Raw genomic sequence first — 24,124 nt, 5'->3', positions numbered from 1 at the left:
CTCAATGGTAGAATGCAGTTAAAAGTGCAAAGTGGAGGTATAAGACAAGCTGGTGGATATAAGTATTTCCTCATTAGTAATGCCCAACCTGCAGGCCGTAGGCTTCATGCGGCCCTTTGACACTTTCTGTTCTGCATGGCCCTTGGGGTGAGTTGGTGTTTCCCTATTGTCTTTTAATAACAACGATTTCCTGCAGTCTCATGTTATATCATAACTGTCTATGTCTCCTACAACATCTAGTGCAGGTCTTCTCAACCAGGGTTCCATGGAATCCCAGTGTTGCTCCAGAGTTAGCTATCTTCCCCACTGACCATCACACTAATGTATCATGAGTTGTAGATATAGTACTTTTAGCAGGGTTTCCCAGAAACTGGAAAGTTATTTCAAGAGTTCCTCTGTGTTGAAAATGCCAAAAAAGGCAGACTCTGATCATCTTTTGGTAGTCTTTGACTGTCTCCTGTGGCTTGTCCTGTTGCTTGTCTGTGGTCTTTGACAGCTTTCTGTGGCATCACATTCACTAAATATTAGGTTGTCCCACTACTGATACCAGGGGCTACACCTGAGGTCTTCCTTATGACTAAAGTTGACCACTACTGGACTAAAGGAATTAAATGGTTTATACATGTATCTCTTAAGCTGGTAATACACTGAGTGAATTTCAGTTGATTCCGGCAGGCTGATTGTAAAAATCTATGTGGTCTGTCTGTAAAAAATGTACTTGATGAATTCCTCAGCATTTGCAAAACTGTCATGAATAATCCCTGTAATTTATCTAGTATTTTTATTTCCTATGCTCATTGGCTACATCTAGTGGCCATAATGCCATATTTTCCTGATTGAGGTATTTCAGGAAAATACCGTAGCATGGACAGTAGATAGAGCTGATGATTACAGGAAATAAACCTATTAGACACAATATTGGGATTATTTGTGACAGCTGTGTGAATGCTGAGATATTCACACAGCATATTTTTTTAAATATACCCACATGCTTGTATGACCAGCTTTACAGTATGTCTATAATCTGTTTATAAGATACAAGTCTCTATGTACCTGTTCCTCTGGAGGTTTAGAAGTAGAGTACCGTTTGATGTTGGGATGATATATGTTAAACTATCCTCCCATAGACCCTGCAAAAACAAAAACAGTAGATTAGTTTGTTGGTTCAGAGGCTGGCCCAACTCCTTATTACACATACTGTATACACCTATTTCTAGAAAACTATAGCCACCGCACAGCATGCAGTTGCAATGGTGTTTAATCCCAGAAACAATGTAGGACATACCCTAAAGTTTACCTTTGACAAAGGTCCTCCAAGTGAAATTGAGTTTGTAAACTGACCACACACTAGTGGAATTTTGTTTGAAAATTTTCACTTTAAGAGCTTTGATTTTCCAATTTTTTTTTCCATTATATATTTTATTAAATTTTCTTTTAAGAAATAAATACCTTACAAAACCATCATAATTTTTTTTACATCATACATATAAACTTTATACCCAGACCCACCCCAACACACCACTGTCCAATCTCATCTTATTCTCTCTTTCCCCTCCTATTAATCTAGTCATATACAGTATATAGATTTCTTTAACAATTTAAATTCTCTGGTACTACTATCCAATTATTTAATAATAATTTTCCAGTTATTAGTGGAGTCAATCTGACATTTCCTTTCAACTGCAGTGACCAAAAAAACTTGAAAAAGCAAGATGGAAATTTTTCTCTAACAAATAGACTTCAAACAGTGTACAGTATGTGGTTTTTGTTGGGGAAAGTCCATTCCTTTCAAGACTGAATGTTAAAATTAAATTTTGAAGTACTTTCAAACTAAATTTCTCAACTCAACTTGAATGTACTAACAATTTTCATATGAATGTTGGTACAAATGTTTGTTTGAAAATCCACCAGTGTATGGCCACCTTTGGGGCCAAAAGGCTGGGTACAGATTTTAATTTAGGTTGTAATTATTCACCTTTGTCAAAATCAGACCTGCCATCTCTGACAATGTTGATTTTATCTTGCTGTCTCAGACTTGTCTCCAAACAATCATCAAAGAACACATAGAAACAGAAAGAATTGTTCCAGAGAACACGTTCACGTTATAATGCTCAGCAGTTATTCCTTTTCATTGTTCCATTTTGTACACAACTGAGTCATTGTGTATATTGTGCAACTCTTTGGATCTGTATATGGCTACCTGTAACCAGATGAAAGTCGTTACCTCCTCTTTACAAGGTGAATAGACATCAGTGCTTCTCTGGAAGGCTCTCTCCCCACAGGGGCGGAGAGGTAGAAGAACCTGAGCCCACTGTCTGGCTCCTTTCACCCAGGTGATCCAATCAGGCCCGGCTGTCCATTTTTCAGGTAGACCTGATAGGATGGTCCATGCAGGGGCGGACTGACCATTCGAGCACTAGGGCACTGCCCGAGGGCCCAGGGTCAGTAGGGGGCCCCATGAGATGCCCCTGGTACCTTTCATTGGCTTTTTATAGGCTTTTTTGGGTGTGGGAGAGGACAGAGGGGCTCATGGTCCCCTATTGCCCGGGGGCCCCATGAGTTGTCAGTCCCCCCCTGGGTCCATGTATCCCTATGGACTGGAGGGTGTAAACAGACTTGTATCCATCTATACCCACCTACCTCCAATCTGATTCACTAAAAAAAAACAAAAAAACGGAAAGGGATCCATCCCTTCTGTCTAGGTGGATTGAATCAGAGGGGAGTCGGGTGTAAATGGACAGTGGAGTCTAATTACTCCTGGCTGCCCATAGAGCAGAGCAGGCTGTGTCCATGTCTGATTTGCATAAACTGAGCAAACACGGACCTGTCATCTGCCAGCTCTGTTCTAACCAGCAGGGGACCAGCAGACAGATCCCCTGATGATCAAAGTGGAGTCCGCCCCGTGTGAAAGAGGTCATAAGCTGGCCATAGATGGGTCAGTTTTTTCATTCAACTAGCAGGTAGAACAAAAAACACTGACCTAATTTCTCCATCCACACATTTGATGTGGATGGTGGAATCACTTCCACTGAGCTGATGTGTTTTGATGGTTGGGAGATTTCCATGCTATCAGAATACACTGATCAGCACTGCCGGCGGCACTCATCGAGTGGCATTTATCAGATGGGGTGATTGTACAAAAGTCGATTGGTAAATTGACTTCTGTACAACCAGACTGCCCATAAATGGATAGAAATTTGGGTGGTTGACTTCTATAAAACCAGCCTGCCCGCACATGGATCACAATTCAGCCATTCCCAGCTGTACCGTCTGAATTTCGATCCATGTATGGCCTGCTTTTCATTTTCCGGGGATTTATTCATTGTTCAGCTTTATTGCAGCACAGGCACGGATCTGTGAAGCTTGATGATATACATGGGCCAGTTGAAAAGGGTCACACAATGCAGTTTCCTGATGTAGGAGCCTCCAGCTACGGCATGCAAATAGGACACTTGCGGTTCATCCACCACCCTTAAAAAGGTATACTTGATAGATGGCAATTCAATACGGTTGCAAATATCACCACCACCATCTCCCAGTGAATTGCAAGCTCACCGGAAGTATCAGCTGCCACTACAGCAGCACAAACACCTCTCAGATTCCAGCAGCAAGTATGTAGCTTGTCACAGCCATTAGTGTATGAAGAGCATCAATACCGGGCAATTTTATACCTTCCTGCCCAGGCGAGTTTTCAGGTTTCAGCGCTCTCACACTTTGAATGACAATTGCGCGGTCATACAACATTGTACCCAAACTAAAATTTATCATTTTCTTCATACAACTAGAGCTTTCTTTTGGTGGTAATTATTCACTGCTGGGGTTTTTATTTTTTGCTAAATTAACAAAAAAAGACCAAATATTTTGAAAAAAACACGTTTTTCTTTGTTTCTGTTATAAAAGTTTGCAAATAAATAATTGTTCTTCATAAATTTAGGCCAAGATGTATTCTGCTACATGTCTTTGGTGAAAATAACCCAAATTAGGATGTATTTTTTAGTTTGTAGGAAGGTTATAGAGTTCACAAACTATGGTATAGATCTGAATATTGATCAATCCTGAAGTACTGACAGCCAATCTAATTTCTTGAGGTCCAAGAATGTCAGAACAGAACAGATATCCCGCAAATGACCCCTTTTTGCAAAGTAGACAGTCCGACGTACTTCATAAGAGGCATGGCGAGTTTTTTGAAGTTGTATTTTTTTTGTCATAATTTTTTTCGGAAAATGGAAAAATTAAAAAAATGAGTTTCACTATTTCTTTTTTACATATTGTCACCAGTGCAGTACAGCGTCATCATATAACTGGCATGGCGGTGATCAGGGACACTGACTGGTGACAGTATGAAAAAAAAAAAAAATATATATATATATATATATTTTTTTTTTATTTATTTTTTTTAATTTTTTTTAAGAATTCTTTTTCATACTTCACTATGTCCAAAGTAGTACAATTACCATAGTCACCAAAGATCCATTATCTCCTGCGCTCAAGGACTCAGATCAAACAGGCGTTAGTGACAAGCAGCGTGTTGTGTATTCATCCACTGGTGATCAGAGGTTGTGCAGCTCTATCATGAAGCTGGGGAAGCTTAATAAAACTGTAGAGGAAGATGAAAGAGCACACAAACCTTGCGCATTACCTCAATAAATAGTGACTAATTTTATTAATAAGAAATATACTCACAAAATGATTGAATAACAGGCATAAGTAACCATAATCCAAACAGGGTTACAGGTAAATCAAAAAGGGGGGGTATGAAGGCTAACGCGTTTCGAAGGGTGCTCCCTTCTTCATCAGAGCTGGGTTTGGCAGATAGAAACTTCAGTATGGCAGAGTTCCCATGGCAAGGAGATATTCAGCCACTGAGTGTCAGTATTACAGCAGTTCAGCCTGTTTAGTGTCACTAAACAGGCTGAACTGCTGTAATACTGACACTCAGTGGCTTTCTTACCCCCCGTTTTTGATTTACCTGTAACCCTGTTTGGATTATGGTTACTTATGCCTGTTATACAATCATTTTGTGAGTATATTTCCTTATTAATAAAATTAGTCACTATTTATTGAGGTAATGCGTAAGGTTTGTGCTCTCTTTCTTTCATCTTCCTCTACAATGTTACCATAGTAACATTGTACTACTTTGGGGAAGTGATCAGTATTTTTTTTTTTATACACAATTTGCTTATAGCAAAGAATTACTTTGCTATAAGCAAGCATTTACCTGAATGACATCGATTCATTCAGGGTTTTTTTTTTTTTTTTTTTGTGCTTAGCTGTGATTTGGCCACAGCTAATCACATGACATGTGCATGTTATTAGCTGTGACCAATCACAGCTAGACACTAGTATACAATGGATGGCATGAATGAAGCCATCCATTGTATACAACTGTCATGTGACCTGCTGTGATTGGTCACAGCAGGTCACATGGTACCGGCAACGGGGGCTGATACTCAGATCTGTCATCGACCGTGTCCGAGGTACACGGCCGGTGACAAATCGCGCCGCTGCGCAGCTCTGCAGGAGCGCAATCTGCACATGTGCGGGAGGACGCCATATGGTGTCCACCCGGAACGCTGATGACATTTGCCGGCCGCCATTCGGCCATAGGGCGAGTGGCAGATGGTTAAGCAGGCTCTGGCAAAATAAGGCTCACCAGGAGCAAAGTATAGTTTTCATAGTGTAATATTTTAATGTTAAAATCATAAATGTACAGAAAACATAAACTTGGGTAAGCCAGCTTACATTTGTAGCCGCTGCTGACCCGGAATCAAGCAGTGGCATGGCGTCAGCACTGTAACTCCTTCTCAGCGGTGAGTTTGCAATTCACTGGGAGATGGTGGTGGTGACATTTGCAACCGTATTGAATTGGCATCTATCAAGTATACCTTTTTAAGGGTGGTGGATGAACACCTATTGAGCATGTTTTCAAGATAGACTGTACCACTTATATGGACGTTTTATTATCATTTCTTTTATATTGTTCTTTCACTTTAATTGGTCATTAAGCGCTGCACATGCTGTGTATTTGTATTGTTTTGGGTTTGTATACTACCTTTTAGTGTCAGCTGCTCACTTTAGCAGTCAGCACAGATAATTGTTTTTATTTGATAGGACTCGTACTGTGCTTTGTGTCTTGTGAAAATATAGAATATTTCTCTTGCTTCCTCTGTAGTCATAAAATGACTTCGTAGAGAGGAAATCTCCTCAGTGGGGCCACAGACAGAGGAACCAAACCTACCCTACCCTAGCCAAAACTAAAGAAAACACTTTAGTTGAACCTGGGCTTTAATACAATAAGTTAATTTAATTCAGTAGCTTAAAGCGGTATTAAATGCAAAAACAAAAATGTAATAAATTATAGCCTACAAATCATTAGATGTGGTGGCTGCATTTGTTTTATTTTTTTAGGCTTTCCCCCCTCTGTTTTCACCCTGTGAATTGGCCAGTAACACAGCTCCTGTATGAGTAACCCCACTCTGGATGAAGGGGCACAGGGGCACCTTTGGACGGCAGTATTGCCAGTCTTGGGTTTATTACCACTTTAACTTGATAGCCGGTGGTTGTGAGTCGGTGGCCCTAATGCAGACAGCATGCAATCGGGCCCCTCACCTCACCAAGCGTTCTGTTCCTCTAGACAAAGATAGGCTGTTTGCATGTGTAGCAAGTAAATTAATAAATCTCCCAGTAATGCTATTACTAGGCTACATCTATAGTGAGCTCGAATGATTTGTAGTGTGACTTCAGGAGACTAAGGCTACATGTACACTGGAACACTAAATGCGGCAAAACACTTGTAAACGTGGTACTGCGTTTAACTGTGCATACCCACATTTAGCACTTGGACATTTATTAATTTAATTGACCAGAGTACTTGCCACTGAAATGAATAAACGCCCAAGCGTTAAATGCGGTTAGCGCTTGGGCGCGTTTACACGCGTTTTTGCCGTGTTTGGCATTTTGTGGCCAAAATGTTCGTCTCCTGATTGTGATTCTTCTGCGTTCAGGAGAGGGACGTTTAACTGCCTCTAAACTCTGCTGCTGCTAAACTATGATAAAAGCCTATGTGTACATGTATACATAGGTCTTTATTGAGTTGAGTTCAGGGGCTTTGGCAAAATAATGCCAAAAGCAGTGTGCATGAGGCTTAATTCCAACAAGCTCACATTAAACATGGAATGCAAGTGAACAACATGCGTTTATGCTCTCCTCTTTGATACAGGTTACTGATACTTGGTTTATGCTATCTTTGTTCAGTTTTGTGTTTGTTCTGACATTCACTTTCTCTGTTTAGTATCCTATATGTTAATAATGGCAATTCTGTAATACAAATTGATGCATTTTTCCATGTGACCTGCGCAGCCGCTATAAAGAAAGTAATTATCTGTATGTGATCCATTTCTGTTTAACACATTAAACTCGAGTGCAAGTGAGCAACACATTTTTTCTGTCTCCTCTTTGATACAGATACTGCAGGCTGCACCTTTGTTGTACAGATAATCTTGTAACACATGCAGGTCAAAGACACGGCCCATTCACAGACTAAGGGTGTAAGCACGCATGTGAATGAGGCCTCAGTAAGTAAAGTAGTAAACAAGTCCAAGATGGACCATCAGAGAACTTTAATTACCGTATGATTCTGTCCTGCATCTCTCCTCTGTCTGCCCAAGATCTGCTCTGGGAATACAATCTCCTCATTACGAAACCCAAATACATCACCTCCTGTGGAAGTAGTACAAAAAATTTAGAATCACACATTTGAATACGGCTCTTTTAGCTGTAGAATAATTATCCTTACTGCAAAATATTTTTCTATGATGTTTAGCAGGAATAGGAGTTCAGGCATCTGTGCGACTTCAATAGTCTATGCAAATCGCACCCGAAATCTGCAAAAGTAGTGCAAGAAATACTTTCAAATCAGTGCGACTCCAACAAAGTTGGAAGTTGGAGTCCCATTGATTAGAACGGTTCCATTGTGGTCATTGGATAACAGTCCCGATGGTGACGGCTGCTTCCGGGACTGCGCCTGGTCATCCAGATGAAGGAAACTCTGTAAGAGTATCACCTATGGCTTGGGTGGTGAGTAAATTGCTACACAGATAAACGGAAATAAGGCGCATGTCCGCCATTACATATATACTACAAGGAATATATGTATTGACTGTCCATATGTCACCTATTTGTTTCAGGATGGGGACAGCATGTTTCACTATATAAAGGTGCATGGCACCCTACACTTATTACAAGGCACGGATGACCCAACTCTTTGCATTACTACATCAATATTAAGATGGTTAATAGCCCGCACGTCGCAGTGAAGAAACCCCTTAAGGCACGGCCCTGCCATCTCTACAACACTGAGGAAGTCAATGGTGATTTTTGCTTTGCTGATCCTATACTCAAGCAACATGGACATGTTCATTGCGGCTTAATATTTCACCACCTACTCTTGCCATTAATTTCTTGCCATTACTTTATCTGGTTATAACAGAGGCTAACCGCATCCCTATATATGCAATTATTTTTAACCCACATTACCTAGTCAGATTTATGGGCAAATATATCATTATCACTTGGTACTTGTTATCAGCCATTATTGCAATGTATGCTATGCCTATATGGTACAATTGTGTCGGTGCTGCAAATGTATTAGGCTATTGTCACTATGTCTGCAGCACATCACTACTAAGACCGGTCCTGACGTTGCTTTTATGTGATTTTAGGTCTGTTTTTGTACTATCTCATATTGAGGTGATGGTGAACCAAGGTATTAACCTTAATTGTCCACATGTGTATTGTGTAATAAAGCATAATTTTTGGAACTACTTCTAGTATCGCATTCTGTCCATAATGTAACCACTTTCTGTGAATCTCTTTTCACGTTCTCTCCTTTTTTGAACCAGCATTTTTAGACTGGTCAGCATTGGCAAATCCCATACTTTTCTCATGATAACTTTGCTTAAGAACCCCACCACATCTAAAATTAAAAATACTGAATTATATGAGATAATCGTTAACGAAATCCCATTGCTAGGTCGTTCATCTCAACAAAAATCTTTCCATAGGATTAAACAGGCATGTACATTCAATGTATTTTAAGCATGTTATTTACCTGTAAAAGCCTCCCTTGTGTAGGCATCCAAAAGCCCTGAGCTATTTGCTGGGCACTGCCATCTTGGAGGTGGTGACAGCAGTGCTAGCAGACTCACAGCTGTTATGTAAGAATAAAAAATTGTATATGAAAAGGAAGAACACTGCAAGTAAGCATTAAATATACTTTTCCTTGGTCTGTTGTAGCAATTCTGCTAGTATAATTCCATCCCATCTAATGCATTTGCAAGCTATTTCTCTGGCATGTACCTCTAGGAGTCCATTAAAGACTTGCAAACATTACTGAGCCCTGATGAAGAGCTTGTTTTGCTCCTGAAACATGTTGGCTGTATTAAATCATTAAAGTGTTACTAAACCCACAACCCGGCATTAATTATATACGGTCTCCCACAGTACACAGAACATGGGAAGGCAATTTATTATATATTAAATATATAATATAAATACCTTTTCTCATCAGCAGGATATAGCAGTCTGTGACTTCTATCAGTGTCCAACTGAGCACTGGTTAATCTTGTAGGAATAGTTTTCATTCTCATCTGACTGTCCTATGAGGCTGCATGACCCTGACCCTCTGTCTGGACAGCGGCGATTGACCCTCTGCCGATCCCATGAACCCTCCCCCCAAAAAACTCACTAGAAATAAACACCAAACAGAGCATGTGCAGACTTGCCACTGCAGCTCTAACTATGGCAGATGGATTGGGAACAGTAGAAGGGGAGGATCAGAGAAGACAGGATCAAATAGCCTTTTTACACAATGCATAGGCTTAACCCCTTAGGTTCCACAGTGAGTATAACAAGCATGCTTTACTGCATATACAGACCGATTTTACTGTTGTGGGTTTAGCAACACTTTAATGATTTAATACAGCCAACACATTTCAGAAGCAAAACACGCTCTTCATCAGGGTTATAGATTGAAAATGCATTAGATGAGATGGAATTATATTAGTAGAATTGCTACAACAAACAAAGGAAAAATAATTTTTAATGCTTACTTGCAGTGTTCTTCCTTTCCATATACAATTTTGTATTCACTTGTAATGTACATTAAGTGACAGCTGTGAGTCTGCTAGCTGCCACCACCTCCAAGATGGCAGTGCCCAGCAGGTAGCTCAGGGCTTTTGGATGCTTACACAAGGGAGGCTTTTACAGGTAAATAACATGCTTAAATTACATTGAATAAGAATTTGGTCTGGTGCTCCTTCTGTTGGTTTAGGCTCTGGGCAGGGGCGGACTGACAACTCATGGGGCCCCGGGCAATAGGGGATCATGGGGCCCCTGTGTCCTTGCCCAAACTCCAAAAAACCTATGAAAAAGGTACCTGGGGCATCTCATGGGGCCCCCTACTGACTCCGGGCCCTCGGGCAGTGCCCGAGTTTCCAAATGGTCAGTCCGCCCCTGGCTCTGGGTGATATTCCTGGGTTCCCATTGGAGGAGTGACCTGGTTACATGTGAAGCCACCTAACCAAAGCTCATGTACTTTTTAAATTATTGTCTTTTGCCCTTTACAACTCTGTATTAATCAGCATTGAAGTCCCAGTGCCTCTTGGATGTATTCCATTGACTCACATAGAAGTGCCAGGCCCAGACAAACAAATAAAAGCTAGATATGGGAGGAGGTATAGATCTCTAATGAGTAAAACCACAAAATTGTAATTATGATTCAGGGATCATTTCACTTTCACATTAGACAGATCTTTCATTAGAACGGCACAGACATGCAAGTGAGAACATGACTGCAGTTAAAAAAAATAAAAAAGCACAAGCTTCTCCTTGTCACAGTCACCCTAGTGCTCAAGCAATTGAAAAATGGTCCACAATGCATGGCAATGCATGCCTCATGATGAGCTGTGTTGAAATTCCATTCATTTTCAATGGCACCCCCATGTGCAATGCATAACCTAACACACAATACAACACAATGCACATGGCGTGCAGTCCGTTATGTTACAGGATACTTTTACCTTTCTAACAAAATAATCAATGCACATTTTTTGAAGGTAAAAAAATTTGAATTTTTAATTTTTTTGCTAAGAGCCTACACAGCATTGCACCAGCAATCAGCAGATTATGGGTGCAATGCAGGGTTCCTGCAGACTGTCGGTGTAAGCTATCTGCTTGTACCTCATAAAGGTAAGCACACACACAATGACCGGAAGAATCAATGATCTACCACAGCTCTCAACAGTGCCCGGGTAGTTCATTGAGAACTACAAGAGGACAGCCAGAAAGACTGTTGGTATTTGTAGTTCTCCCATTCACAGAACCCTGTGAATGAATGACAGGATCATGTGGGTGGAGCCCTGCACAGCCACGGTTTTTAAGAAACTGTGACAGGGAGAAGATCCCCGTCTTGCTGTCACTAGAGGCGGTGGGTTGGGGAGCGGCTGCAACAGTACAACATGTTCCTAACGGTGAACCTATCCGTTAAGCAAAATGGTCAATGTCAAATTTTGGTTTGTTCCAGCCCCATCATAATGCATGGTAATGCATGTAGTGTGAAGGAGCCCTCGGGAATTTTCACATGACTACATACAATTGAGCAAGAATTAGCTATGAGATCAATATGTGTGAATTCCGTCCTCTGGCTCTATGACACAGCTTCATCAACCAGAGAACTGACATCACTGATGTGTTAATGTCTGTACTGGACTAACCTGTCAGGTGACTCTGACAGCATATTTGGTTTCAGGAAAATGAAGAGCTTTGCCAAGCTATAAGGATTATCATAGAAAATAGGATTAGATCACCTATATATTTGTCACATGCTGCCCAAAAAAAGAAAACCTCTAATCTGACCATCACCCACCCTTTAATAGACCCATCCGATCCTACTGAATGCTGTTAGCTATTCAGACCTGGGGCCTTTCTATAGACACAGAAGGGGACTAGTGACTGCCTTCATATGCAAAGGCTGCAAGTAAATTAAAGGTTTGTGGGAAAAGTACAGCAAAAAATATAGCATACTTAAGCCATGTTGCACGTTAAAGCTATTAAAAATGACCTTTCATTTTTAATCTGCAGAGCTGTAATTTTCCGTAAAATGCAATGCAATATGGCAACACCATTGGTGGATTAAAGACTGGTAAGATGCAATGTAGTACATTTTTGTACTTAGGTTTGCATACGTTTTAAGTTAATTTAAAGCTGTTATGAACACATCCACTCTTTACCTGTTGAGACCCAGCTGGATGAGCCACATGGCATGCTTCAGGTTCCCAAGGCCCCACCTGATTGGGGTACACCCTGAGAACAACCCAACCTAGCCTTACTAGCATTGGGGACCCCAGTGCCCTATTCCACCCCCTTCTGGCCTTACCCACCAACAGACTCTACTAGACTCCAGTGCACAGGGCCATTTCCAGGAGATGTCCCCATTCAGGCTACAGGAAGGGACATTCCACATGAAGTCTCTTTTCAGAGGTTTACTAAATTAATAAATGCATATTACAGGTCAGTTTACCTAATGGGCAGTAACCCAAGACTTATGTAGCGCTACCCCCTTAAAGGCTGCTGGATTTGTTTGAGTCCTCCTAAGCTCTGCACAGCCAGGTAACACACATTTTCCCACATCTTCACACACAAAGTCAGTAAAACAGTCCTTGAGCTGGGTTTTTGTTGAATTTATTAAGGGGTTAACAACTTGGATGGGGTCTAGGGGTATATGGGATGTCCAAAGAACTGCAAACCTGAGGACAAACTTCTTAGCAAACTACACTGTACAAAAATGTAAATAAGAAATATAGCACTGCCTCTTTAATGAATTCCCCTTGATGTACCTCCTCAGACCCCAGATTAATCCTTCCTCTTCAGCTAGCTGCACTGAGGGTATCCCTGGGCAAAGGATTCCAAGTTCCACCAGTCAAGTAGTCCTAGATGAGAACCAGTTGGGACCTGCGCCCAACCACCCTCTCCTTTTATCTGGCCCAGGGGGTGTAGAAGTACTCACACTGTCCTGTTCTGTTAGCTTGGTGGGTTGTAGCTGCTTTCAGGCCTTTCGCTGAGCTAGCTCCTTCCCTGCTAACAGGATTGTCTTCTCTAGGAGACTTGGCATAATGGAGATCCTTCTGTCCAGCAACCAACCTGTAGGCAGGCTCCTTTCCTTGGGCCTCCTCAAAGGATTCACATTCCAGCACCTTCCTTCAGACCATCTTCCTTCCGACTACACTGCTGTACAGGGTCTGTCATATTTAAGGGTTGTGGCCACTATGCCCGGCCTCCTTCCTGGGAATTGGCCAAGTTCCCCTAAACATGCAAATCTGGGCCTCTTCCCCTCCTCTGCCCCTCTTCCAGAAAGTTCTTGCAATTTCTGGAAGGATGGGAGGGCTCCAGAAACCCTGACCTGTACAGCCTCCCAGCCTGTCCTGAGGTGAACTCACTACTTCACTCCTGACACATCCCAGGCTTCTAACAAGCCTATCTATCACTAGAGGGTGCTACATGTATAATCTTCCAAATAATTTGTAGATATACAGAGAGAAATACCACAGACCGAAGAGCAGAGACAAAACGAAAGGCCCCTACCCGCCTACCTACCTCTGGTCTGGCATTCCTTCTTGTGAGTAGTTCCAATATATTTTAGTCCCCCAGCTACCTCCAACCTCCCTTAGGGGAAGCTAAACAATATCCTTTATCACCTACATGCTGGTCCAGTTGCCACTCTCCTGGAGGCAACTATTGCTAGTACCCAGAAAGCTCTCCTCCTTCCTGATATAACCTCACCCAGGGTGCCACTTTCCTAGCAGGGGCAGGGCTGGCACTTTACCCAAGCTACTCCTAAGCCGAATCTCACTTTCCAGCTATAGGCACACCTAGTGGCCAACTAGGGGAATTACAACAGGCCACATACTGTATGTGCACTATCCTACAAAACTTCAAATCCATCTAAATCTACCCTTGGTACAGCATAAATTGCTGCTGTGCAATTTGACTATAGAACAAAGAGAATTTTCACCCTGTTACAAGTGACAAAATAACAGATCTACTGGCAGAATCATCTGGGAATAAAACTATGTTACATGTGGAAAAAACTGCTGTGGCAATGCCACATTTTTACATATAAAAGCATAATATAGCACTTTACATATATGCTATCTATAAATGCTCTTCTCTAAAATAAAAGCATAATAATACAGATAGATAATAGCAACCACTTACTCCACTTGACTCCATCTTTAGGGTGACAACAGTCCCCACAAATTTTTAGACCCACTGATTGTGACTGCACCCATACAGCCTCCTTTGCCCTTGATTCTCCCACCCAGTTGTCTGGAATGACGCATTTTAAACCCGCACCTTGGGCTGATGTAGTAACTCCACATGAAGCATGCCATTAAATCATGCTTGTTTTTTCTATAGTCTAAAGGAAACCGGTTTAAATAAATATACACATAGTGTTAGTCTTTATCAATGTAACACAGATCAAAGGTTGTTTAAAACCATTTCTCCGCAGGAAGGAGTGTAAACAAAAATATATAGCTGAGGTTATTAAAATGGAGCCTATGGTTGACCAGACAAATCCTGCATCTACTCAACCACCGCATGCCCAAAAGTTCAATGTACAGGACACCACCATCTAGAAGAGAGTGGAAACGAGGAAGACTGCCAACAACCTGGCGGTCCACTTTTACCCTAGGCTCACACCTAAGCGTTTTCTGTAGCGTTTTGCAGAAACGCAGTACAGTCAATTTAACATGATTTCCTATGGGACATGTTCACATCTGTGCGTTTTCACCTGGTGCATTTTTTGGAAAGGGAAAGGGACTTTTTTTTTTACGCAAAAAGTTGCGTTTTTTGGTTCTATAGACTTCAATGGAAATGCTGCAAAAAAAGCATGTGCTGTGTTTTTGCTGCATTTTGCATTTTAAATCTGCCTAGCAACAAGAAAAATAAAATAAATTAAAAAAAATTATCAAAAATGCGTCAAAAACGCAATGCAAAATGAAATGGTTTAAACGCAACCTGCATAGGTGCGAACCTAGCCCTAAAACAGAGTGGAAAGTCATCAGGATCCCATGGGATGAGGCAGCAGTAGACAGAATTTGATGGAAAGCACCTAATGCTCCAAATTGAGGAAGTATGTTTAAGTAAAAGGGAACTAAATAAACATTGCCGTATAAGCTGGTATGCAGTATATACACATTTGTAGACTTTGAGATCCTACTACCAGCTAAATATTCATCCACGGTCTGCAATCATGACGCATCATATGAGGAAAGTTGTATTGTAACTAATCACAGACCAGTTTCCATTTTCTGAGCGGCCTAGGAGATGTGACAGAGGATCCTATAACTTTTACACAGGCTTGTAAATGGATGGCTCAAGCATTTATCCTGGGGGAGGTCATTTAGTGTGTTTGTGTGCAGATTGTGCTTTTGTGCATTCTACAATAAAGATTTCAGAGGATCAGATGTGATTAGAATTGATTAGTGTTAATTTGCATGGCTTGAGTCCAACTGTTTATCACAGCTCAGATAGGCTAATCCTTATTAGCGTCTTGCTTGTCTGTAGGATATAGGGAATAAGGCTGATCCTGTTGGGTTATATCACACCCCTAAAGTGTGAACAATGAATGTAAAATGTAAAAGACTTTTTTATGACCCCCATATTTCTGTTCCAAAGTGCACAGCCTAATAGGCTTAATTCACAAAGCTTTTACACAGGTGCCAAAAAAGAGAAACACTGTAAGGGACCGCCCGGCGGTACCACTAGCACTCCACTGATCAGGCGTCCCCAGAGCACAGAATCTAAGTCCCAGAGTACTTGTTCACCAGGGCGCCTGATGGTGGGGATGGATTTGGAGTACCCTGAGACCAGGTCGTGGCTACTGAGTATACCTGTCAGTGGTAGGGGTAGTCGCCAGGGGCTCCCACGGGGAAGAGCCTGATATGAGGAGGTCGGGTGACCCCGTTGGGATGGATAGATTGCTGAGCAGATGCGAGGTCAGACAAGCCGGGTCGGTAACGGTGGGGACAGTGCGGTACAAAGCAGCGGGCAAAGATTAGTCGGGTCACACGCCAGGTCAGCAACAGAAGGTCAGATCTAATAAGGGGCATCCAGGTGGGAGGTCAGGCAAGCCAAGGGTCAGAGTAGGAGAATAGAGCAAGGTCAGGTACAATCTGGGTCAGTAACTTACAGAGCACAGGTTCGCAGGTTCAGGGATACAGGAGAGACCAGAAGGCACTGAATGACAGCTCAGCCCTGCGCTGTCATTGGTGCCAAGCGCGCTACTGCGCATGCGCGAACCCGAACGCCGTGGCCGGCCAGGACCTAGTGCCCGCGTCCCTGCACAGGACAGCGCACTGCGCCTGCGCCGGGACCAGCGCGGCGGGGATCCCTGACAAACACTTATGAGGTGCCCAAGAATGCCTACATTCACATAAAAGTACAAAGGTTTATTAATACATAAATTTTAAAAAGGAATAAAAGTGCCCTGATGATCGGTGCCGATCCCTGCCCTGACAACTGCCGGTTCTTGGCAGTACTTTCCTCACGCTCTGACAGCGTGAGGAAAGTGCAGCCGAGAACCAGCAATTGCATTTCCCGGTGATTAGAGTGTCATTGGACACGGCTGATCACGTGGTAAAAGGCTGCTGTGATTGGCCTTTTACCACATCAAGTAATCAGCTGTGTCCGTAGGACACAGCGATCACGGAGATCGCCGGGTGCGTGCCCCCGGGGGCTGGCCGGCCGCAGTGTAGCCATCATTCGGCTATCTGCGGTTGGCAAGTAGTTAAAATAATGACATTTTGTTGCTTTGCAGCCTGAAATGAAGACAGACACAGTTTTTGTTTTCATCCAGGTCTATTTACTCAGTGCAATTTATAACATCCAAGTGAAAGATATAGCACCTACGCGTCAGAATAAAATTTAAACATTCAAAAACAGAATCAGTGAGTTGGAAAAAGAATCACCCCCTCGTGTCAGTATTTTGTTGAATCACCTTTTGCTTTAATGACAGCCTTTAGTCTGTTGAGATATGTCTCTACTAACTGCTCTTCTTTGCAGAACTGCTCAAGTTCAGTTAAATTTGATGGTGACAGTTTGTGGACTGCAGTCTTCAAGTCATTCCACAGACACAGATTTTTGATGGGGTTTAAATCTGGGCTTTGACTAGGCCATGCAAGGACATTCACCTTTTTCTCCTTCAACCATTGTGTGGTCAGTTTTGCTGTGTGCTTTGGGCAGTGTCATGTTGAAAGGTAAACCTTCTTCCCAGTGACATCTTTCTGGCAGAGGGCAGCAGATTTCCCTCAAGAATTTGTTGGTATTTTGCCCCATCCATTTTTCCTTCTATCCAGACAAGTTCTCCAGACCCTGCTGCAGAGAATCACCCCATAACAGGATATTACCGCCTCCGGGCTTTACTGTAGGAATGGTATTATTTGGATGGGGAGTTGTATTGGATTTCCGCCAGATATATCGTTTAGTATTCAGGCCAAATAATTCAATTTTAGTTTCATCTGACAATAACACCTTTCTCCGTGTGGCCTCAGAATCTTCAAGGTGCATTTTGTCAAAGCACAGTTGTGACCGCATGAGACTGTAGGGATATTTAATTTTATATATATATATATATATATATATATATATATATACACACTGTATGTGGTGTATTCTAGGACTGAGCTAAATGTATTTTACACAACAAAATGCATAGCCAAGGACTCTTTGCTGTGTTAATTTTATGCAAGATCACTTTGGCACTCAGGGGCCAACTTGTTAAAATTCAATGGAGGTAATTTGCAAACTTGCAAGGGTGATAAATGCAGATTGTTCAGTCAGAATTAAGTTTGGTAAATAACATTCTTGTTTATCTAATTAATGGTAAAAGAATGCAGTTTAGGACTTTTGTTAGAATTTATGACGGCATCTGTCCAAGCACAAAAGGCATTACCTGTCACCCAGAAGATCAAAGGAGCTCCTAAAAGTGGCCAATCAGAGTGCTTGCCATTCTATTGAATTGGGAGAATGTGTATACGAGGAGCTTCTTCCTTTCATTAATATGGAAGCACAGGTATAGATCATAACTTGCATTATTGCATGCATGGAAGCTACCTAGGTGCATATTATAGATTGGACATATGCTGGAGGTGTAGTATCTCCATGTTTGATATGAAGTATCTTAAATGGGATTCTGAGGGCTGTTGTTCATTGTAATATTTACAAGTATTCAGCTGGATTTCTGTCATCTGTTGCAAATATCTTTATCCTAATAAATGCATCTCTCTGGAAAAGAACTGTTGGACTAGTTGCTGCGGGAAAACACATTTATAAATATAATCATCATCCTCCATTTTTAATGTAAGACAACTGAGACCTTTCTTGAGGAGCCACTTTTTCTTGCAACCCTCTCATACAAGCCACATTTGTGGACAATTTGTGATCTTGTTGTCACATGCACACAATGACCGCTCTTTGTCATAAATTCCTGCAACTGCTTCAGAGTTGCTGTAGGCCTCTTGACAGCCTTTCTGACCAGTTTCCTCCTGGCTTTTTCATCCAGTTTGGAGTGATGTCTTGATCTAGGGAGGGTCTGTGTTGTATCAAATACCTTCCACTTCTTAATAATAGACTTCACAGTGCTTCTAGGCATTGATAAAGCCTTTGAATTTTTATGTACCCATGTCCTGACGAGTGCCTGGCCACAAATTTATCCCGGGGATCTTTTAACAGTGCCTTGCCACCCCTAGGTGTTTGCTTCAGTTGCACTACCAGGAACTGAAATGCTCCAGGAAAGCTCTTTTCATGCTGAGCTAATCAAAATGACCACAGCTGATCACAGTTGAAAGTCAAATTGTGCCTTTGAGAAGGTAATTAGCTACACCTGATTGAGTTTACAAGTCTTTTTTGGAGGGAGGTGATCCTTTTCCAGCTCAGTGATTCTGTTTTTAAAATTTTTTATATTTTTTTTCTGATGTGTTGGTGTTATATCTTTCATGTGGATGTTTTAAGCTGCACTGAGTAAATACAGCTGGAAAAACAAAAACAGTGTCTGTCTTCATTTCAGGCTGCAAAGCAACTAAATGTGATTATTTTTAAGTGGAGGGGGGATTCTTTTCTATACCTACTGTATATGCCAGGCCTTAGAATATTTATGGACTCCCCCTCCACCCTCTGGGTACACCTACCCAGAGATTGGCCAGAGTTTTATAAATATTCCGACTGCCTGTTCTGCTCTCCCTCAACCATACTTCTAGAAATCTCTAGAATATGGGGAAGTAGCAAAACAGCAGCCTGTGAGACCGAGCATCCCCAAGTAATCAACCTCTGCTCCATTATTTACAAAAGAGCTAACTAAATTTGCCTAGCAGCCTGCTCTGAACTCGGAGGGTGCTATATTTAAGTACTGTATACTTTGTAAGTATAGTCATATGTTAATGACTTTTAATTGCTCAGGATTTGAAGATTGTAGATTGTAGAGATGTAGATCCCTGAGCATCCGGTATAAAACTGTATACATGTGGCCTGAGAACTAGAGACATTAAATAGTCATGTTATTTACTGCAGAATAAAGTGTGAATCACACACACACACACACACACACACAGATATATATATATATATATATAGAGAGAGAGAGAGAGAGAGAGAGAGAGAGAGAGAGAGAGAGAAGGAAAACAGAGCTTCAAAAACATTTTTTTCCCTGTTCTGGTGACCATCAGGGCACTGCTTTGAGTTGAATATCCTGTTTCTCCTTTTTTCAAATACATCTTTGCTATCTTCTAATTTTCCCAATTAAAATTCCTGAGGGAATGGTGACAGTGTTACACTTTATAGGGACAAATGGAGAAAGTACTCCAAAGAGAGAAGACACACAGATCAGCCTATTACAGTGTTCTAAGGGGGTCACTTGCACAGAGTACGAGAGCAGGGCCAGCTGAAGAAGAGGCAGAAGTACCTGCAAACTTATATCAGAAGATGAGGACTATAGTTTTTACAGTGTATGACCTTAGGAAACACATTGACAGTCGCAATGACGCTAGTGAATGGCATCGCACAAACCACAGTTAAACAATAAGATGTCACCAGCACGCGAACATATGCACTCTTTTATAGTCACATCAGTCAAATAAGCTAACGTTTTGGGGTCATGCAGGGTCTGATAGGTATGTCCACTTATGTATGTATACTTCCTTCATTGTATTGCGAGATGTTACTATGTCGTCGGCCCTATGTGATCCCAGAACGTTGTCTTAGGCTCCATGTACACGGGACGTTTGGAAAACACTTCTGAATGATGGAAACTGACTGCTGGAAAACATAGGTTAAAAAATGTCTGTTTAGCCGCGTTTGCATACCACGTTTATGCATGTTTATGAGCATTTTTTAAAGATAACCTCAGGAGACCTTCCAAAATGCCCAGAAAGCACTGAAAAACAGTAAAAAAATAACTATTTCAGACATTTTGAGAGAAATAGAGAGAGCAGAAGCAGAGAGAGTAGTATTTGTTGAGATTAGCTGTCTTTTTTTTTTGTGGTGTTTGGATGTGTTCCAGCTCATTTCTGTGCAGAAATTATTGCAGCAGTGTCTAACATATTTTCTTTCATGCGAAACCTCAAAGTATGGTGTACCAGGTTCATTTGAGTACCGGGAAAATGCTTTGTATGCATTTTTCATGATGAAAAAAGGCTCTAGACAGCATCTGGAAATGGAAAAGTTAAAAAAAGTTTCCAAACGTAAGCGCTTGTAAACGTGTGTAAACACGGCTAAATGCGTTTATAAGCACTTGTGTTTGGAAAATTTGAAACGCTGGTAAAATCTACTCCTGAACACAAGTTTGGTGCGTTCAAAAAAAGACTGTAAACTCTACTGCCTGTAAATTACTGTAAACGACATAGTGTACATGGACACATAGGAAAACATTAGGGAGAGTTCAGCGGCTGCTGAAAAAAAACGCAGAAAAGCTCCTAAACGTGAGTTTATAAGCTGCATTGTACATGAGCCTTACTTGACATGGCACTAATAAAAATGTGTATATGTTTGCAACAGAGTGCTGGTGACGTCTCATTTTTCCACCTGCCAAACTGACAGCTCAGTCCTGCAGATTACACTGGGAGATTGTGGCGTGCACAAATTCCTGGAACAAAGTATTCATGAGTCCCATTCATGCATCCCATAAAAGACTGCGTCTTCCAGCTAAGCGATGCAATATTTGAGTGAATGTCTGTCAATGTTATAAGCTGGCTGTGACCTATATACAGACATATTGTCAGAACAGGTGAAAACCACTCTCCTCTGCAGATACTCTGTGTATGTATGGCCAACTGTATGATTTTTTACATATCAATGTCACCATTTTCTTATATCCCAATGTAATCTTACAGTAAAACTTGTCAGTTCAGAAAGCTACCCAAATTAGCATCATAAATGAAAAGGCATAGATTATCAGTGCCTCCAGAACCCAGGATGTCCTAATTTGCAAATTTTAAATTTTGCAAATAATTAGTTTCCCTCTAAGACTGGTCATACATTATACAATTTTCTTGAGAATTTTGCTTTAGATTTACCAAAAACCATATAATATGAGGTCAAACCTAAACAACACTTTCAGTTGTATCCAGTTAGGCAGGTCCTCGCACTACATAATTGAAGGTAAATCTAAAGGAAATTGGACAGAAAATTGTAAGAAATTTGTATAGTGTATGGCCAGCCTAAGGCTCGGTTCACACTGCCGCAAATTGGGATCTGACTTGTGAGACCCCAAGTCGTATGACATGTGAATTCCCATGTTAGTCAATGAGAGATGTCTTAATTGGCACTACTGAAGTCGCTCCGACTTTAGAAAAGGTTCCTGTACTACTTCAAAGTGACTTCTATCCGACTTGTTCCTTTAATGGAAGTTGCCTCCAAGTCGGATCCTCATCTGTATTGATGTGATTTGGATCTGACATTACAGGAAGATTACCTAGGCATTCCCTGAAAGTCGCTTCAAAGTCGCATCAAAATAGTACTCAAGTCGTCAGGAAGTCGCCTGGCACAGTCACGCTGTAAGCCGTGCGACTTTCAGGTCACAGGAGCATGAACCGAGACTTAATCAGCAATTCTTCACTAGGATTCTGTGGAACCCTAAGATTCCTCCAGAGTTTTCTAGGGGTTCCATGAGTTGTGGCTCATTGATCTTACATTTAATGGTGCTTGCATAATTGCAGAGGCAATACCTCTTGGCAGGGCCAGTTACATGTCACAAATGATCTTTTTAGCTGCCTCTAAGAGTTGCATTCCGACCATCATTGTATGGTGAACATTCTTGCCACTGGCCCCCCATTTAAGAGGAATTTTCCATTGACTTTCAATTAATTGGTTTTAGTAGGGGTTCCTCGAGACCTGAAGTTTATTTCAAGGGTTCCTTAGGGATAAAAAGGTTGAAAATGGTGCTGTAATTTATAGATCTGGTTATACTAATGGACATAGAAATCAAACAAAGCAGCTTGTGGTGGGAAGAATTTGGAAATCTGGGCAAAAAGAGGCAGTTGGAAGTCATGTTTATGGTATTATGGCTATTGTTTGGAAGATATTATAAAGTGAAATCTTGTGAGTCTGTTTTTTTTTCATTTAAATAACATTTAAGGTTTCACACTTTGGACTTTCCTTCTACTCTTGTCCCTTGATTGCTTATTAAAGAAGACCTTTTGGTAGAAAAGTGGTTGGACAAGATTTCTGACAAAGGAACCTGAAATGAGCATTGGGGTATGTCTAAAGCGCTGTTTGACTTTCACACCATATAGTGAGGTCCAACTTATAAGGTGAGGATACACCCATCTGTCTGCAGTGGGGGTGTTTGGTCGCATTCTTTAAGGATTTAACCCCTTGCTGCCAGGTCCGTATGTCATACGGACCTGACAGTAGGGGGGTTTACAGAAAATCCGATGGCTGCAGCCACCGGGATTGTAAAAAAAACTGACAGGCAGTGTGCTGCCGGCTGATTGCTTCCACACACCTCCGGTAGTGGCGCCTCCCACGTGCCCCTGCCATGTAATTCAGGCTCCCACCCGCAGGCCCGGGGCCGACATGGTGGGTCGAGGGTAGGGAGGAGAGCGGACAAACGTCCGCTCTCCTCTCCTTCTTGCTGTGACCCGGAGAGCAACGTGTATGACGTCACTGTCAGGTCACTCCTGTCACTTTCCTTGGCTATTCTTGCCGGGGAGGAATGTATTGCAATGCTAGATCAAGGGACAGATAAGTGTCTGTTTTTTAAAAATCAGCAGCTACATTTTTTTGTAGCTGCTGACTTTTATTTTTTTTTAATTTTGATTGGAGTCCCAAGCACATAACATCTCCCCCCAAAAATTAGGAGCCACTCCTTGGTTATCCTGGCTGTGTGCTTCGGGTCGTTGTCATGTTTGAAGACCCCGCCACGATCCATCTTCAATGCTCTGACTGAGGGAAGGAGGTTTTTGCTCAAAATCTCACAATAAATGGCCCCATTCATCCTCTCCTTAATACAGTGCAGTCGTCCTGTCCCCTTCGCACAAAAGCACCCCAAAAGCATGATGTTACCACCCCCATGCTTCACAGTAGGGATGGTGTTCTTGGGATGCAACTCATCTTTCTTTTTCCTCCAAACACGATGAGTGAAGTTTAGACCAAATTGGTCTCATCTGACCACATGACTTTCTCCCATGCCTCCTCTGGATCATCCAGATGGTCATTGGCAAACTTCAGACGGGCCTGGACATGTGATGACTTGAGCAAGGGAACCTTCTGTGCAATGCATGATTTGAAACCATGACGGCGTAGTGTTCTACCGACAGTGACCTTTGAAACTGTGGTCCCAGCTCTCTTCATGTCATTGACCAGCTCCTCCCTTGTAGTTCTGGGCTGATTCCTCACCTTTCTTATCATCAGTGATACCCCACGAGGTGAGATCTTGCATGGAGCCCCAGTCCGAGGGAGACTGACAGTCGTCTTTAGCCTCTTCCATTTTCTAACAATTGCTCCAACAGTTGATCTATTTTCACCAAGCTGCTTGGCAATTGCCCCATAGCTCTTTCCAGCCTAGTGGAGGTCC

General features: G+C 41.8%; 1 protein-coding gene across 2 annotated transcripts in view; it reads right to left on the bottom strand.

Annotated features, from left to right (window-relative positions):
* The window catches only part of LOC149474202 (disintegrin and metalloproteinase domain-containing protein 9-like), an 81,052-nt gene that overhangs the window by 45,397 nt on the left and 11,531 nt on the right, over positions 1-24,124 (bottom strand). For both annotated transcript variants that reach the window (XM_089668861.1, XM_089668870.1), the window contains exons 2-3: positions 7,628-7,719; positions 1,054-1,130 (exon numbers count right to left, since the gene is read on the bottom strand). In XM_089668861.1, the coding sequence (XP_089524987.1) occupies positions 1,054-1,130; positions 7,628-7,719 (169 nt within the window). The remainder of the gene's footprint in view (positions 1-1,053; positions 1,131-7,627; positions 7,720-24,124) is intronic.

This window comes from Staurois parvus, unplaced genomic scaffold (assembly GCF_062004578.1).
Source record: "Staurois parvus isolate SC_StPar_1 unplaced genomic scaffold, SC_StPar_1.0 ptg000009l, whole genome shotgun sequence".
In the NCBI taxonomy this organism is placed as follows: domain Eukaryota; kingdom Metazoa; phylum Chordata; class Amphibia; order Anura; family Ranidae; genus Staurois; species Staurois parvus.
The sequence above is the reverse complement of the archived record's forward strand: the minus strand, read 5'-3'. Positions and strand labels throughout refer to the sequence as shown.